The 16,915-nt window shown below is 43.7% G+C and overlaps 2 protein-coding genes across 4 annotated transcripts in view; one reads left to right on the top strand and one right to left on the bottom strand.

Annotated features, from left to right (window-relative positions):
• Positions 1-16,522, top strand: part of ublcp1 (ubiquitin-like domain containing CTD phosphatase 1) — a 28,315-nt gene extending 11,793 nt beyond the window's left edge. Inside the window, exon 13 of one of the 2 annotated variants that reach the window (XR_005078681.1) lies at positions 15,699-16,522. The gene's annotated coding sequence lies outside the window, so the exon portion shown is untranslated. Of the gene's footprint in view, positions 1-1,182; positions 1,218-15,698 lie in introns of those variants that run through there. The other variant, XR_005078682.1, reaches the window with a different exon arrangement.
• On the bottom strand, positions 1,032-13,793 carry ubtd2 (ubiquitin domain containing 2). Of its 2 annotated transcripts, none has more exons than XM_037120395.1 (3): positions 13,636-13,793; positions 8,393-8,629; positions 1,032-2,388 (listed from the first exon to the last, which is right to left on the bottom strand). In XM_037120395.1, exons 1-3 carry the CDS (start codon positions 13,703-13,705, stop codon positions 1,877-1,879), a joined length of 819 nt encoding a protein of 272 aa, XP_036976290.1. In that variant the 5' UTR covers positions 13,706-13,793; the 3' UTR covers positions 1,032-1,876. The 2 variants fall into 2 exon arrangements, with proteins under 2 accessions (XP_036976290.1, XP_036976289.1); XM_037120394.1 differs by lacking the exon at positions 13,636-13,793 and adding an exon at positions 13,361-13,625.
• Positions 16,523-16,915: the final 393 nt, after the last annotated feature.

The following is a 16,915-nucleotide window of genomic DNA, read 5'->3' as shown; positions in this document are numbered from 1 at the left end:
TCGTCAAAGGTAAATAAATATATAAATAAATCCACCTGAAAGCATCTTTAAAGCGAAGTGTGCTGGAACGATTCCTCCGTCAGCCTGTTCTGTTTGCTCCCTGAAAACTAACACCAAACTAACGCACAAAGCTCCCCCTAAAACCTCCACGTACAGTTGGACATTTTTATTCGTGTACAGGTGAAACAAACAAGATGTGCCACACTGAGATCTCTCGAATCGTCATGAAGCAAGTTACTGCTGTGAAAGCATCAAAACACAAAACGTACGGAGGAAGGCAAACAGCCCGCCGTTAGAAGCCGTGACTTTATAAAAGCCGCCAGGACTTCTGTAAGGTTGTGATGTCACGGTGCCTGCTCAGGCCTGTGAGAGCCGACCAATCACAGCAGACTGGGCTTTTCAGGGGGGAGGGCCTTAAAGAGACAGGACCGAGGGTGAATAGAGGTGCTGCAGCAGTGGACAGTATGAGAAAATGTGTGTTTTCTGAACATTAGAGCGTGAAGACATCTCGCAGACTGAAGTATGAACCTCTAAATGAGCATAATGAGACGGTGAGAGCATCACAGGTGCTGGAGGACTCAGTCAGGCCGGCTGTTGTCCCCTGAGTCCCTTTATGAAGCTACGGTTTGATATTTATCGTCCAGACATGAGAGTCGTATTGATCTCCTCATCTGACCCTCGACAAGAGAGCAAGTAAGTTGATTACCAAAAGGTTTAATACTAAAAAAAAAGCCTTTAAAAATCCAGCACTGGATGTCAGTCAGCTTTCTGTTCCCATCTGTGGTCTGAAACCCACAATAGAAACACAAATGAATAGTTTGTCTACTTTTACCAAGTTAACAAGGGTATCATGAAGAAGGTGAATGTGAAATGTGTGATGCTGTTTAATACAACCTGATATCTGTGAGGGAAACAGTTAATATGTCCTACAAGTTCCCTAAAGAGTATCTGTACGTCAGCCTTTAAAACAACGATCAAAGAAACAGAGAGAGAATTAAATCATCAACACTAACAATCAGACAGAGACCGAGGGATAGAAACAATGATCCATTTTAATTAAAAACATTCTATTTTTAATCAAAATATGCAACTGTGTTTCTGATGTCCCGTCGTTTTGCCACATGAATAAGTGTGGTTGTGTCTTAAACATATATAGGCATCCACACACTCATAGTCCACACGCACACACACACACACACACACACAAACACACACACATAGGCTGACTACTTAATGTTTATTACATGATTGATCTGATTGTTCAGTGAAACAGAGTGAAATAAAGCGTCTAATCCAGCGGCAGAGAGAGGACACATCAGCGAACTCGCCTTCCTCCGCAGCTGCGAGCTCACTGAGGCAGTGTTCTTGATCTGATTCACTAATAATTAAGACTCGCCTGAAGAACTGTCATGATTGTTAAACTATCTGTGTTACGTTCTCTCTTATCTGCAGTCTGTGTTTAAAACGTGTATGAAACGTATGTGGAACCCTGTAGCCTCATGAACACAATTCTGCTGATCCAGTCTCACCAGAGAGCAGAACTTGAATGGAAACTGAAACATTCGAAACATCAGAAAACCCTTCGAGCCATCTGACAAAGTTCTCTTTTTGTTGTTTGGTTTCCATAGGAACAGTTAAAAAGACTTCAAAAAGGTCAAAATTTCAACGTGTAAAACCAAAATGGCGAGTCTTTGCTCAATTCAAGAGTCTTGTATCTCTGGCAGACAGCCGACCTCGGCCCAATCAAAGCCCTTCTCAGCAAAAACAAAGAGAGAAGAGAAAGAGTGCAAATCAAAAGAGAAAAGTCAGAATCAACTTGCTTTTATCTCCCTTGTTATCCTCCTCCTTTAATACCGCCGCCTCCGCCTGCCTGGAGCTAATTCTCCACCGGCATGGGCTCTTGCGGCAGAGCAGCCACTGCTTCCACTGTGACCGGCCCAGAGGCCTCTGGTGTGTGTCCTGGGGTCGATACCGGCTCTGGCGGCGGAGGCTGGCTGAGGATGACCTGCACTACATAGTCCCTGGAGATGTTGAGTTGGTCCAAGCGCAGCCTGTCTGTCAGTGGCCGACCTGAGAAAAACCAGCGCTGGGTCGCGGCAGGCACGCCCTCGTGACTTTGTAAGCGGCGCTTCATCATGCCCACCGTGTCCGTGGAACGGACCGCCAGTCGGAGGTCGCGACCCGTGGAGAGCCGCAGCCGAAGCTGGCACTCCCCTCCTGAGGCGGGGTCGCTGGCGCTGCCCGAGGACGGGTCTGCTGCCCCGGAGTCTGGATCTGAACCGTCAAGCTCTTCAGAGCGCTCCTCAATCATGTTGACGGGAGGAGAGAGGCAGTAGACCGGCAGCTGGTAACGATTTCCCAGTTCATCGTAACATTCAGTCAGAGCTCCTGGAAGAAAACAACAAGTGTCAGTGGTTCAATGTTCAACAGGCACCAGTTTCATCTTTAACAAACTATAGGAGACTTTTAACTGGTTGTTAAACAGTCTCAATTTAATAAGTAAACGAGACCATCAGCAGAAGATTTCTAAAGACTTGTTATTGTTATTGTTAATGCCTGGTTCTGACTCATCCCGGCTGGGATGAACTGATGAGTCTCGGTGCCGAGAGATGAAGCTGTGTGTCGTCTGGTGATACGGCACTAAAACAAAACTTTGATTTGATTCGCCATCACCACGTGTTCTCCCACATTCAACATAAATATTTCAGTCATTATTCCTATCAGTTATTATAACATGAACATCTTCAGCTCCAGTGAGAGTCTGCTGGGTCACAGAAAGACTTCTATGCAAAGCCTGTCATATTATAAGAATCACATACACATACTGAAAGCTTTAAATGATCATCAGCTCATCGAAACCCACGATTCGTGTTCTGAATAACTCATGATTTGGGAAGAAAGGTAAGAAATGTGCCTCAATATTCCTCTTGTCATCATCTTTCCAGCTAACAAAGCCAATATCTGCCCTCAGTGAAATGGAGAAATGAAAGTCCAACTTAGTTGAAAACAAAATAAGGAAAGATGATACAGTGAAAGTAGGAGAAAAGGGAATCTCGTGTGTCTGTGAGTACTACATACAATGCATTCTGTCACCGCTGTGATTCAGATGCAGAGCAGAGAGGTGGTGGAGAGTGGGGGGAAATAAGATGTAGTGTAGAGGTCAAATTATTCCACAAACAGAAACTTAATACTGTGGTATTCACTGGGGGGAGGGGGGCCCTCAGGGGGATTTCAGACAGGTCCGCTGGTGCCAGGATGAAGTGTCATTTCTGTCACACCTGGAAATGTCAAGTTATTGTGGTGTTTCAAACACAAGGTTTACTCAGCTTTTTACCAAAACAGCCAGTTTGTCTCCAACACTTTGCCTCTTCCTCAGTTTTGACAGGATACTAACAACGTCGACGTCCTAAAACCTAAAACCTAAAACCAAACACCAGCGTGACGACTCTCCTCCGCAGTCCTGACAGTGTGCTGAAAGGTCACTGCACCGCTCTCTTGTAGTTTTATGACTTTAAATTGAGGCGCGAGTCGCCCGCGAGAGACGAGAGTTTTGTGGTAAGTGAGCGCGAGATGAGTCAGCAGAGGATGCTGCTCCGTTCTCTGGATGACTGCTGCTGTGGTCAAGGTGGAGACAAAAGGGCAACTTTCTGCTAAGGTCATGGTCGACCAGAGTGAGTGAGGGAAAGTAAACCTGATGTTGTGTCACCTTGTGACAACAGCACTCACCAAACAGAGAAAGGTGTGAAAAAACTTCTTTCAACCACAATTTTCATACCACAATTGGTATTTTATAATATTAAAACTCTCTGCTGTTGTCAGACAACATGACATGACTGAAACAATGTGGGGAAATAATCCACAGATTCAGATTAATCATCTTCTAAAACACAATAGTTTCACCACACTTACAGCACAACTACATTGAAAAAGTGTCAATTGTTCTTTAGATCAGCCTGATTAGCGGAAAACCACATGAAGTCATCTCTTTTTGTTGTTGTGTTATTTCTTTCCATTACTTGAAAGAAAGAATAAAAGAGAACTTCGAGCAAATATGAGAAATGGGTCCTTTTTGGTGTCAGCTGGCTGAAGGGATGATCAGTGCCAGCAGCTTGAATCATTTTTCCAAACTTAAATTTAGATTTTAAAAGAGGACAAAGGAAAAAGTGATATGGGGGAACTACATTTGATAAATGTACAGCTAGAAGAGGAATTACATTACAAGAAAAACATCTCCTAACTGAGGTGGGTGTTGTTGAGTGATGGGAAACATCAGTCAGGAACTCTTTAACTCTTTAACCATTTATAGCAACAAATGAAATTACAGTTGAGCTTGGCGCTGATGGCTCGGCTCTGAAGCAGCATGCTGAGCCACAAAACACAAAGCACAACGCAGAAAAACTTCCGAATGAAGCCTCAGCAAAACGATGGAGACCGGAGAGGTGGCAGCAAGTTTGCCTGCACCGGCGATGTGTGGCAGTATTTCAACAGGAGGGAGTCAGAAGCAGAGACAACATGGAAACTGTCAGAGCCACAAAAGGTTAATATAAATACAAGATGGATGTTAAAACTGTGTCTGTGTATCTAACTCTCTTCTCCAGTCAGCTCCACCTCAGTGTTCATCCCTCTGCTGCAGAATGCTAATAGTTTCCAGGTGCTGCTAATGCCTCTGGTACAAAAACAAAAAACAAAACAAGAATACAGAATGAAGGCCGGATTAAATTTTATGATCAAAGCACGAAACAGTTGTTTACATGAACAATGCTTTGCTGCGGTGGTGTTTTCTGCATCGGCAAACAAAAAGCAGTTTCTGTTCTGGCTGAAATCACGATAATGACGTGAATCAGTGAACACGATGCTTTTATTTGTGGCAGGATGGACGGACGCCAGCATGTTGACCGACTGCTGATGCAAATGGATCTCATTGTCTGCCTCAGAGTCGCTTTTGATGACCACAGATCTCCAATCAGATTACATACAGTGAGCCCATCAATAGATGCGCCTCTAATGAGCTTAAAGTCTCCATTATGAATACAGAAGAAATACTTAATACTCAGCTCCTTATTTCATGCTTTTAAAGGACTGTGGAGTATCACTGACTGTCTGTAACAAGCTGCCGTTTAAGTAACCGAGGCCACAGTGACGTAACCACAGGAGCCAATGTGAGATTCATCCTGGAGTAGCTGATGGGCAACAGTAAACATTCTAGCCCTTCATGCTAACGTTAGCTAGCATACTATTGTTGACAGGTATTAAACCTAACAACTTAAACCTTAAACCTCACCTCCAGTTCTCACTGAACCCCCCAAACTTTTTCCAATCGTGCCAATTTCTTCTGCTTTTGTTTTCTCTAACTGTAGCGACAGAGTTGTTCAGCCAGTCTCCATTTGTTTACATCTGCTTCCCCACAAGATTGTGAGCTGGTAGATCACTCCCGCTGGAACGATCATCTCTACTGGAAGTGTGTGATGCACCATTATCAGTAGCAGAGAGTGCATGATTGAGATTAGAGACACGAACATCTGCAAAGTTTCTCCTTGTGTGTGTGATGCAACTTGATTTCACCGTCGGCTAGAATTTTAAAAGTCCTGCAGTCTGAGTCTGGACTAAGGTGGTGGAACAGGGCCAAGACCGTCAATCATTCAGCCGAAACTGGAATTGTAAAAGCAAAAAAAAAAAAAAGGGCAACAGAGAGGCATAAAGTTGTGAGTGGTAAAATATTTAAGTGATCTAGCTGCTTTTTGCAGCGGAGTGCTGGTTGAGTGAAATGGTGATGTCAGGTCTGGGGAATCCACAGCTGCAGCCCAGCGGGATCCGATCTGACCTGGACAAACTACTAAAAGGAACGGCGCAAGACAAGACACGGAATACATTTACATGCATGAATAGCCTGTCTGCTGGCAGCTACTACACCGAACATTATTCAGGTAGAGCTGTTTTTCCATCTTTGAAGCCTTGAGGTTGTGTCCCTGTTGGCCTACTGACAGAATAACTCTGCTGCCCACCTCTGCTTTCCTGCTGAGTTCACCGAAGAAGAAAAAAGTGGCCCGGCCCTCAAAATGAACTGCCAAAAGTAAAGTTCTGCTTATTTGTTGACTTCAAATATAGACTACTAAACTTCAGTAGGAGTATGAACATTTGTTTCATAACAGAGCATGTGATTAGATATTATTGTGATTCAATTTGCTTATGACATTTACCCTCACTGATTCATTAAAAAAAATAACCCTGATGAAAGTCAGTGAAACCAGAAGGTCACCACCGGGACAAAACTGGCCGAAACTCACCACGACAACAAGAAGCAGATCACCTCTCCTCTCCCCAGCGCAGCTCATGTGATTATGAGGTAATATGAATGAGGGATGAGGACACAGACGCACATCCACAAATAGAAAACCTGCTGAAGCAGCTGATAATTACTTTGTGGAGCTTTTGTCAATTTTCTATCGACTTGTTCAATATGGATGCTCTCCAGTGTGTGTTAGAAGAGGCCCTATCTTTGGTATACTTATGTGAGTAATAACCTCATTAAGTCTTCCTTTCTGGAGACCCAGCACACGCCCATATCATTTATTATTTATTGATTTCTTCTGAAGTACATACCTCCTAATAGCTAAAGCCGAAACTCTAAAATGCGGTCGTCGAGATACACTTAGACCTTCAGAGCATCATTAACTGGTTCTAACTGCAGGCTGAATACTGTCCTGTCCACATCCACTAAACTCTTCATTTTTCTGTGAGCTGGGAAAAAAAAACAAAAAAAACATGCAGACACGCTTCCTGTTTATGAAAGTTCCACATCAGAGGACACAACAGAAGATAATCTACACAGACTTCCTCAGAAGACTTAACTGCATCCTTGAGCTCATAGTTTCTCAAAATGCAGCCGGCAAGACAAAACCTGCAAAACCTTTAACTCCAACAGCTCCCTGCTGCACGCCGACACGTGGCACCTGACGACTTCCTGTGCAGACCTTAAAACATGTGCTGGTTCCCTAAACAGCATCTCTAATGTAACCTGTAAATATGTGCAGTCATCTCACAATCTCAGGTCCGGCCAAAGACACATTAGCTTGAGACGAATGTTTTCTAAAGTGGTCTGTACAAGAACTGATGGACGACTCGCTCTGTCACCCAGAAAACAATATGAACCGTTTCTTCACCTGTTTGAACTTTGGGATGTCCTGAGCTTTACTTCCACTTTTCAAGCTACAGGCTGTTCTGAAACTGTTAAGTGAAATCTCGGCCTGTGCAGCGGAAGCATCATGAGCCGTTTTCTATTCATAACATACGTAGATTCCTAACGGTTCCCAACACAGCGCTTTTAAAAATGTCAATGTCACAATTTGAAGGATTTCATTACTTATGTTTTTGCTTTCTGATGAGTTTTAACAACAGTAACTGTTTTTCATGTTTTCTAGCTGTTTTCTTTCTTTCACATGGACTAATTCAGCTGCTCGATTCTTAGTCAAGTTTTTATTCTGCAACCTGAAAGTCTGGAATATTCTTCCTGAAGTCTTTTATAACAGTGCGAACACACGACATGCTGGAGTCCTTCAGACTGTCCCCGTCTTTCTTCTCTCCTAAAATGCTTTCATGGCTTTTCCTGTATTTTTATTAATGTACAACCAAACAACCGGTTCTAAATCTTAAAACTAATCTCCAGCAAGTTTGCGATGAAGATGACAAACACAGGGATTAATTATTTTTCATATGGTGGATCATGACACATAAGAATATATTTCAATGGATTTTAGTTTTTGCCCAAAATGTGGCCGGCAACAGAACAGGTGAGCCGTGTTTTTAGCCTAGCTGACTGCCAGAGAAGCCTTTTGCTTGGTCGTAAAATACTTGTCAGAAAGACGGAACTGTAAGTTTTACGATGACTAAAAATTGATCTTATTAAAATCAATTTGAATTCACAACACATTCTGCTTTTAAAGGTACCAAAATGTAGCACAAGTTGATCTACGTTCCTCTTACATCTTAAGTACCGATGTAAGAGGAACGGCTTTAGCAGTCGTTATAAAACAGGTTTTCCAAATATTTTGAGTTTGGTCATAAAGTAGCATTATGTTAATGGTTCCAGTAATGTGCAAGATTAGCCGTGAACAGATGAAGGCGTGTCCAGACGCACATGACCAAAAGATTCCCTCCATGCTTAATAAGAAAAGAGAACTTCACGCATATCAAAACTAGCACAGAAAACAAGAACTACAGCCGAGCTCCTGAGTTTTAGCAGCTCTAGAGTATTTGGGAAGAGGGAGTTGAAATTCTTGAGGTGGTAATCATCCACTGCATGTCCTACATAACGTCCACCCAGCAACGGTATTTCATGGGGAGTAAAACACAATGAGGTATCGACTACGTCTGCGTCTGCGGACATGTGTGTTACCGTGCGGCAGTGTGATGCTGGCCCCGTCCAGGATGGCCTGAGCCAGCAGGTGGTCATTGCTCTCAAAGGCGCTGGCCGCAGCCCGCAGCGCATCCCAGATCTCCTTCCGGCCCTCGAATGCTGGCGCCGTATCCCAGAACTCATCTCTCTTGCTGCGCAGCTGGCCTTCAGTCATCGGGTAGTCACTTTTCCATTTAGGCCGCTCTCTCTTCAGGGGCTGGTTACGCCCTAGAGCCACTGGGAGGGGAGACGGAGAGAGCGAGGAGGGGAGGGATGGAGAGGAGGAAAGATGGAGGAAGACAGGAGGTTGGGAGGGGAGATGGAGAGGAAGCAGACGGGAAAGACAGAGAATGAAAGTGAGGGTGAAGGATGTGAGAAAAGAAAGCGAAATGGTGATGTAGGGAAGAGAAAGAGCTGGGATCAGTCTTTTAAGATTACTCAAGTACACAACTAACCTCAGATTACAGATTAAACATAAACCTACCACATCCTGTGATACATACATGGAGTACACGAACACTGAAGCTCAAAGTATTATGTTACTAAACCCAGTTAAAATGTTCGGGTTATAGCGTCTACGGTGCTCCATCTGCAGCGGAGTGGCTGATTAATAACACCATCTGGATCAACACCGAAGGGAACGACAGGTACAGGACAGCCTCTGTGTGTGTGTGTGTGTGTGTGTGTGTGTGTGTGGTTGTGTGGTTGTGTGTCGTACGTGCAGCACACACACACACACACACAATGAGAGGAGAGAGGAGGACGGCAGATCAAGGTGTTGCGTTACACCTGCTGCTGGTGCACATGTTCCCTGATGATCACACGGCACACCCTGATAACATCAACCTTCCGCTGGCTGTTTGTAGTAAATAAGACCTCTGACTGACTGTTTACACCCAACTTGACTTTTGTTTGGTTGTGTATGATTCCACCAGTATTCTCCAACAGCCAACAACATCGGAATGAAAGTTCAGTGGTACCTGTGTGGAAATGTAGACACTGCAACAAATAATGACTCATAAATATTAACCAGTGGGTTTGGTGCTTTACGACGTCAGCAGCTGCTCATTCTGACGGATGCAGAGATCCTCAATCACACCTTCGTTTCATCCAGGCTTGATTATTTGTCTGTCTGCCACAAGCTGGTCCCAAGAGTTAAAAAGTCGTCAGCTGGCTGCAGAGTCATTTTGTTTTGTTTTTAATCATCTCCCTTTCTCTAGAACAACGATGCCAAAATATTTTCCCTTGGAAGGCCAAAAGTGAAACTGAATGTTGGGACCACAGGCCAGAAACAAGCTCCTATTGAGACGCAAAATGGCATAAAACAAACACCCTCAGAGAGAAAGTGACAGAAAAAAAGTCCCGGTGATCTATTTTTCCTCCCGTGTATATGACTTCAGTTATTGTTGTTCAGTCTAGCCCCTCCTGTCCTGCATGATTAAGATGTTTCGCTGCCCAAACACACGATTCAAATGATCAGCTCGTCATCCATGAAACCTGACGACGACACACTCGTTGATTCAGGTGTGTTGGCTGCAGGGGAACATCTAAGACATGCAGGAGGTGATGTCTTCCCCCAATTATCTTTGTCTTTTCTTTTTCCTCCACTTGTCTCTCAGAATTGCCAGACTACCTGCACAATGTGTCACTCTGGCCTCCACACTCAAATCATAATAATTAGAAAATATACTTAACAGCAATTCATATTATAATTTTGGTGATCTGGTGGGCCAAATCAAACCTCATGGAGGACTTTGGGCAGTCCTGCTCCAGAATAACCTCCCTGCTGACATCAGACAATCAGACTCAATTCAGGCCTTTAAATCCAACTGTGTCAAACTTTTAATTAGTCCTTATTCTTCAGTCAGCTCAGCTGTCGCACCAATTACTATTACGTCCTCCAGTGGGTCGCTCTCGGTCTCAATAAATCTCTTAACCTTATATTTATTGTTCATGTCAGCCCTGCTGCCAAGAACACAACAAACGATCTGTAAACATTTCTCTAACTTCCATTTCTCCTATTTCCTCCTCCTCTCCTCTCATCTCCTCCTCCTCCTCCTCCTCTCCTCTCCTCTCTCCTCCTCCTCTCCTCCTCCTCCTCCTCCTCCTCCTCCTCCTCCTCCTCCTCTCTCCTCCTCCTCCTCCTCCTCCTCCTCCTCTCTGCTGGATGGGCAGCTGTCCGGGAACATCTCTCTCTCCTGGCTGTCGGTGCCTCACATATGCTGCATCTGGACCACTCTACCCTCAGGGCCTCCTTGTGGATTAAATATCACAATCTTCTTATAACTGCACTTTTCTTATTAAAATCTGTCTATATTGTGATATATTTTTGTGGCATGTCTTCTTCCAGGTCACCATGGAGGAGAGGAGGTCATGTGCCTGCTCAGTTGTTTTCCTCGACCAAACAATCTTCACATATACTTTATAATCTATCTTTATCAGATATTTTGTCGTAATCTACATACGCAAAATCTACTGCACGCCTGTTCGTCCCGGGAGAGGGATCCCTCCTCTGTGGCTCCTCCTGAGGTTTGCTTCATTGTTTTTCCCTGGTACGAGGGTTTTTTGGGGGGACTTTTTCCTTACTCAAACCGAGGGTCTATCAACAGAGGCAGTCGTACACTGTGCAGATCTTAACGCCTACTGAGGCAGTGAAACTGAAATGAAACTGAAGACAGTGGTCTGCCAGAAATACCTGCCCGCGATTCCTACATGTGCACTGCGTCCATCTCGACAGCGTGGCCCACTTTCCTGCTCGTCCATCCACCGATACTCCACCTTCACACACTAGCCTACTTGCCTGTCTTTCAGTAATTCCCAGAAACCCTGAGGGATGTATGTAGGCCAGTGTGTGCAGGAAGCAGTTTTATACTAAAATATCAGATTGTCTGAACTAGGAAAGTCGAGTTATGACACCTGCTGTGGTGAAAACAGATACATTTACATGTGTTCGGGTCTAATTGCCTTGTTTCTGTCGTCACCAAGCAAAGTGTCAAATAACAGCTGCTTGTTTGCATCCGTTTTAACACTGCGTAGCTTCTTGTTACCACAAACACACACTAAATAAAGATGTGTGTCCTTTCTGTGATGCAGCACCACATTTGTTTCCTGACAAATGTGAGGTTAAAGTATTTTTGGTCTGTTGTAGTGCAGAAAAAAACAACCAGAGAGTTTAACAACCAGGATATAGGACTCATCATCTCTAGTCCGCCCCCACCCCGTCGCTCTATCTCTCAATCTGTGATTAAAATAACTCAGACCAGACAACCAGGAAACTACAGTACAGACTTGTCGAATACCTCAGCTGGATGAAAATCTCTACAAACTGCGTGCTGAGATTCAGCATCTGTGCCTGCTTTTGTGCAAGCTCACACCAGATTTCACACAGAACATCTTCATGGCCTCAATCACCAGAAAAGTTAGCGACACACTGCTAAAACTGAGGGATGGAAGATGTGGATGTTTTTCGGCTGATACCAAAAACTATATAGATAACTAGATATTTACCTGCCTCTCATGAAGTTTTGGCGAGCAAATGTGATGACCTCCCATAAGATTTATTTCTGTTAAACTCGGCGACTTTGCCCTCCTCTACGAACACTTTTCACAACGTGCGTTACATGTTAAAATCGTGTCGTCCTCTGAACTTCTGGCAGCAACATGTGTGGCTCTTGTTTACATCACGCAGCTCTACACAGTCGCTGCCACGCTACGTCATGACAAGAGTGACGACCAACCCTGAAGCTGCAGACCGCCACCTACGCTGTTAAGTCAACTAAAGCACTCGGGGACGACTGATACGGCTTCATCAGGACTGATACTGATCTTTAGAAATCAAGGAGACTGCAAACAAACAATCTGCAGTAAAAATGACATTTTTGGGTCGAATTTTTTAGCAACAACTGACGGAATAAAACAGCTACACGCAGATAACTCAAGCACTGTTCATACTTTACATGAGTGTTTCCATTTTTTATTACCTTAAACTTCTTCTCCACACATTCACTTGATAAATGTAGTGACCAGTTACCTTGAAGATTTAGATTACTAGGTTATTAACTATGACGTGTTACGTATCAGATATTGTTGCAGGCGGGACATTGTGTTGAAGGACGCTGCACCAGAGCCAAAGTAGCACATTTCTAATTCACTGATAACTGGAAAATACTGAATATCGACCCGATTATCAGCCAGGGATGATGATGATGATCGGTCGGACCCTGGTTCCACTGAATATCCTTTTCACTGCTAATGAATATTGATTAGCTGCGTCCTCGATTTCTAATAATCAGTATCGGCCCTTTAAACGCCACATCGGTCGACCCCTACAGCCCACACTGACACTGACATAGGATTTCATGCACAAACATCTCCATGGCTTTAATCACCAGAAAATGAACTAACTAAAAATAACCTCTTTTGGTTTTTTTTGTTAATATAATCACATTTTCATTCACAAAGCTGCACTTAAAATGGCATCGCTTGACTTATCATGCCCCATAACCTCAGGCACTAACATGCTCTTCTGCTCATTACACAATTAATACAACAAGGACTGATTTCTGACGCACACTTCTCTCAGGCTTTGTTCACCAAAAAAATAACTATTATTTTAAAACACACACACACTTTATCATCACACAGCAGCCTGTAAGTTTTGACACCTCCTCTTGTTTCCTCCCCCCAACATGCTCCAGTGCACCTCGGTTATCACACAGAGCAGTCAATAAAAAACAGAAGCCTGGCGTTAAAAAAAAAACACAATAAAATGCAGTTTGTGTTGAGCTAACACAACTTAATAGTGATTTAAATCAGACTGAATCTCTCCACTGCGTCTCCCTGCATGCCATCGCCGCCTGTGACCCATATTTGTTATGCAGAGAAGCTAGCTAGCTAACTGCCAGGATGCTACGTTTTAGCCGGCTAGCATCGTCAACGGTTAAAGAACAAAGGGAGGCAGCGTCGCACCGTCAATATTTCCCGGGTTAGAAAGTACACACGAGCCGTCGTTTCTCCCTCCTAGGCCCGCTGTGAGGAGCACGGTACCCGGGCAAAGCAGGGGGGGAGGGGAGGGGTGTCTTGTCTCCGGCTCTGTCTGCCTGGCTCGGATATTAAAAAAAAGGGGAAGCGAGAGAGAGAGAGAGACCTCCAGCCAGGACAACATGCAGAAAGCCCGGAGGAAGCCCCCCCCCATGTTTGTACAACACGAGCCTGTAGGCGCTGAAAAGATGTCGACAAGTTACCTCCGGTGCCGTCCGAGTTCTCGTTCAAGCTGCCCGAGGAGTCGTGGTGGCTCCCCACACAGCCACCCATGGATGTTTCGGCAGAGCAGCCCGGGCTAGGTAGCTCACCCCCCGGCCCACAGCTAGAGCTACATCCACTAACACCCCCTCCCCTCCCTCTCTCTCTCTCTCTCTCTCTCTCTCTCTCTCTCTCTCTCTCTCTCCCCTTCTTTCCTTTCCTTCCCTCCTCGTCTCCTACCTTCCTCTCCCTTTCCCTACCTCCCCCCCCTTTTTTTCCCTCTCAGCACTCACAGGGCATCATCATCATCTTCTTCTTCCTCTTCATCTGTGAGGAAGGACAGAAAGAGAAGAGGAGCAAGGTGACCTAGAGAGGAGAGAAGGAGGGAACAAAGAGAGGATGCCATCTTCTTTTATTTGGGATATAGTAAATGTTTGTGTCTGATGATGAGAGAAAGTACTCTGTCATTTTTGTTTTGTGTTGTGTGTTCACAGAAGCTGTCCAGAGTAAAGAAACGTCAGATAACTGATGCTTGGAAACATAAAAGACGGCCTCCTGCTGCCTCGGGGATAAGTGGGTCACCGGTTCTGTTCTGGATAATACAGGTAAAAGGTTCAGCTGTTCATTTCTACAACATCAGGGTTGTAGAACACAATGTAAGATGAATGCAGTGTATGCTACATCTATACATCTATTCATATCTATATGCAAAGAGAGAGACAGAGAGGTAAAGAAGGCCCGTCCATACGAACCAGGCAGCGCCGGCATAAACCACACAGCATGCCGGTGTTACAGAACCAGACGAGGCGTGACATCATAACACTAAACACGTATCCACCTACTGTTCATGATCATATGGATGCTGTTATAAAGTGTTGTGATCGACCCAGCATGCATTGTGGAAAGTTACAAAGATGCCGCGGACAGACACTGTTTTTCAGACAGTAATGTGGTGTAGAGTCAGTAGGACAGACAGGATGGCAGACAGGATGACAGGCACTTTCCTGTATAAAATCTCTGTTTTTTATTTTCCATAAGTTGCCGAACACATCTGCTACCACGTTGCTGCTGTTTTGGTCCTGTAACGTTGTTGAAGACATTTCTCTTTTATGTGATGAGTGAAGGATGTGTTTAGTTGTCAGACTGTGGACGCCATCAGACCGACGACGTCTGTCCTGCGCTGCCGTCAGTCCCTGACACCCAGATGTCACCTCGCCGTCGCTGGGAGAGCAGAGATCCAACGTCAGTAGCCCCGCCTTTAATCCTGTGACTTTGTGACATCACACTACGTCACAAGTTTTCATAATTAATGAGTAGCGGCTAGTTTGGCATGTGAAAATTGATTGACAGCTGCTGTTGTTAGCATTGCTGGCTCAGACGTACGTGAGCTGACCAATCAGAGTGTCAGAGTATTCGGGGGGGGGCTTAAAGAGACAGGAGCTCAAACATACAGCAGGGGAGCACAGAGCTGCAGCCGTGGACAGAATGAGAAAACAAATGTGTTTTTTGAGCATTAAAGCACGTAAACCTGTTCTAGTACACCAAAATAAAATTAGCAACCTGAAAATTAACATAATATGCCTCCTTTAATGTTGATAAGCATCTCGTTAACCTTGATAAGAACCCTGTTAGCAAATAAAATGTTAGCAAGTTTCTAAGTGTCTCATAATCAGAATTAATGTAACACTAATTAATAAACACTTATAGTCTTATTAATGTTAATGAGCATCTTATAAGATCTTAAGGAGCTCATTCCCTACTAATTAACAGTTATTACAAGACCTTAATATAAAGATTAATTCATTTGTTAATGTTTTGCAGATGAAAATCCAAATTTTAACAGATAATGATATCATCATGTGACTAATTTGATTCTGTTTCAGTCTTGACTTTATTAATTATAGTCATAATAGCAATAAATACTCATAATAGTTTCTCTTCTACTAATAGTTTCTCGTCTACTCGCTGTGTTTCTGCATCCAAATGCTGCAGTGTTGAACACACTCCTGCCTGTCCACTATCTTTAGGACTGTCCTAAAGAGACTTGAGTGTAACCTGACACATGCACACACACACACACACACACACACACACACACACACACACACAGCAACAGGATAGCGAGGGGTAATTTTACAACAAGGCTGTCTGGAATTACAAGTGTTTCCCATTACTAGGAACTGAAAGAAGACGTGTCAGTGCAGGAGCGAGGTTACATGGAAACCCTCCTCTGATCGTCTGCATGATGTGACGTGGTGTAACATGTTACCGATAACATACTTGGCATGTCACTGCATCTGTGATCAAGGTCACAGTGGGAGGTTCAGCTGAATCGTCTACGTGTGCGTTGACTCCTGTTCATGACGCAAACATCCGTTTCAGGGTGTTTTGCTCAGGAGGTGCCACAGAACGCTGCCTGAGGAAGTGATTTTGTAGGTGTTGCTCTTTTAGGGACGAAGGAGAAAGTTTATGTAGAGATTACTGAGGCTGTTTCACTTCACAGAATCTCAAACCCACATTGTTTAGTCCCTAAAAGGTGAAAAGGAAACTATAAATGTGGTTTATGGTTCCAATTAAGATCCCAGAGCTGTTTGTTTGCTGCAGCGTTGTTAGAAGCCACAGTGAGCTGTGAAATGTTACCCACAGTGTTCAGGAGGAGAAGAGGCCGATCTTTACTGACTCCTGCAGTGACCTCTAGTGACTGTGGTGGAAAAGTCTGATGTAAATAACACAAATCATGTAACAGAATCACTGTGCCGGCAGACAGACTCGTGGCAGTTAAAACAGGACAAACTGTGGCGAGTGTCTCGGCTGGCAAAAACACTGTTGTGTTACATTTCAGTTTTAATATTTTTGTCATGTTTCTAATTAAACTTAGAGGGTAAAAGAGTTGATTTTTGCAGACTTCCTTGTATGTTTTGAACAAGAATAAGATCAGTTTCCACACCTTGTGTATCAATTACAAATATGTTTGAGTAACACTTAATAATAAACAGAATTACAGTTAATAATGAAAGTGGTAATGGTATATGGTAATATAGAGAAACATGATAATCAAATCAGAGATTTTAATATACAATCATAAAGGCAACAGCACAACAAATTGTATTTGAAAATATGGAATGGAGATGGAATAAAAATACAAAAAATACTCTGTAAAAATATGTAAAAACATCAATTAGCTTGACAATATAAATGAATGCATTTAAATAAATCAGATGTACTCTAAAATGTCCTTAGAATGGATATAACAAAAAAAAACAGTTTCTTAGGCATTTAACT

This window comes from Acanthopagrus latus, chromosome 13, assembly GCF_904848185.1.
Source record: "Acanthopagrus latus isolate v.2019 chromosome 13, fAcaLat1.1, whole genome shotgun sequence".
Lineage (NCBI taxonomy): Eukaryota > Metazoa > Chordata > Actinopteri > Spariformes > Sparidae > Acanthopagrus > Acanthopagrus latus.
Note: the sequence above shows the minus strand (reverse complement) of the source record. Positions and strands in the feature narration are given on the sequence as shown.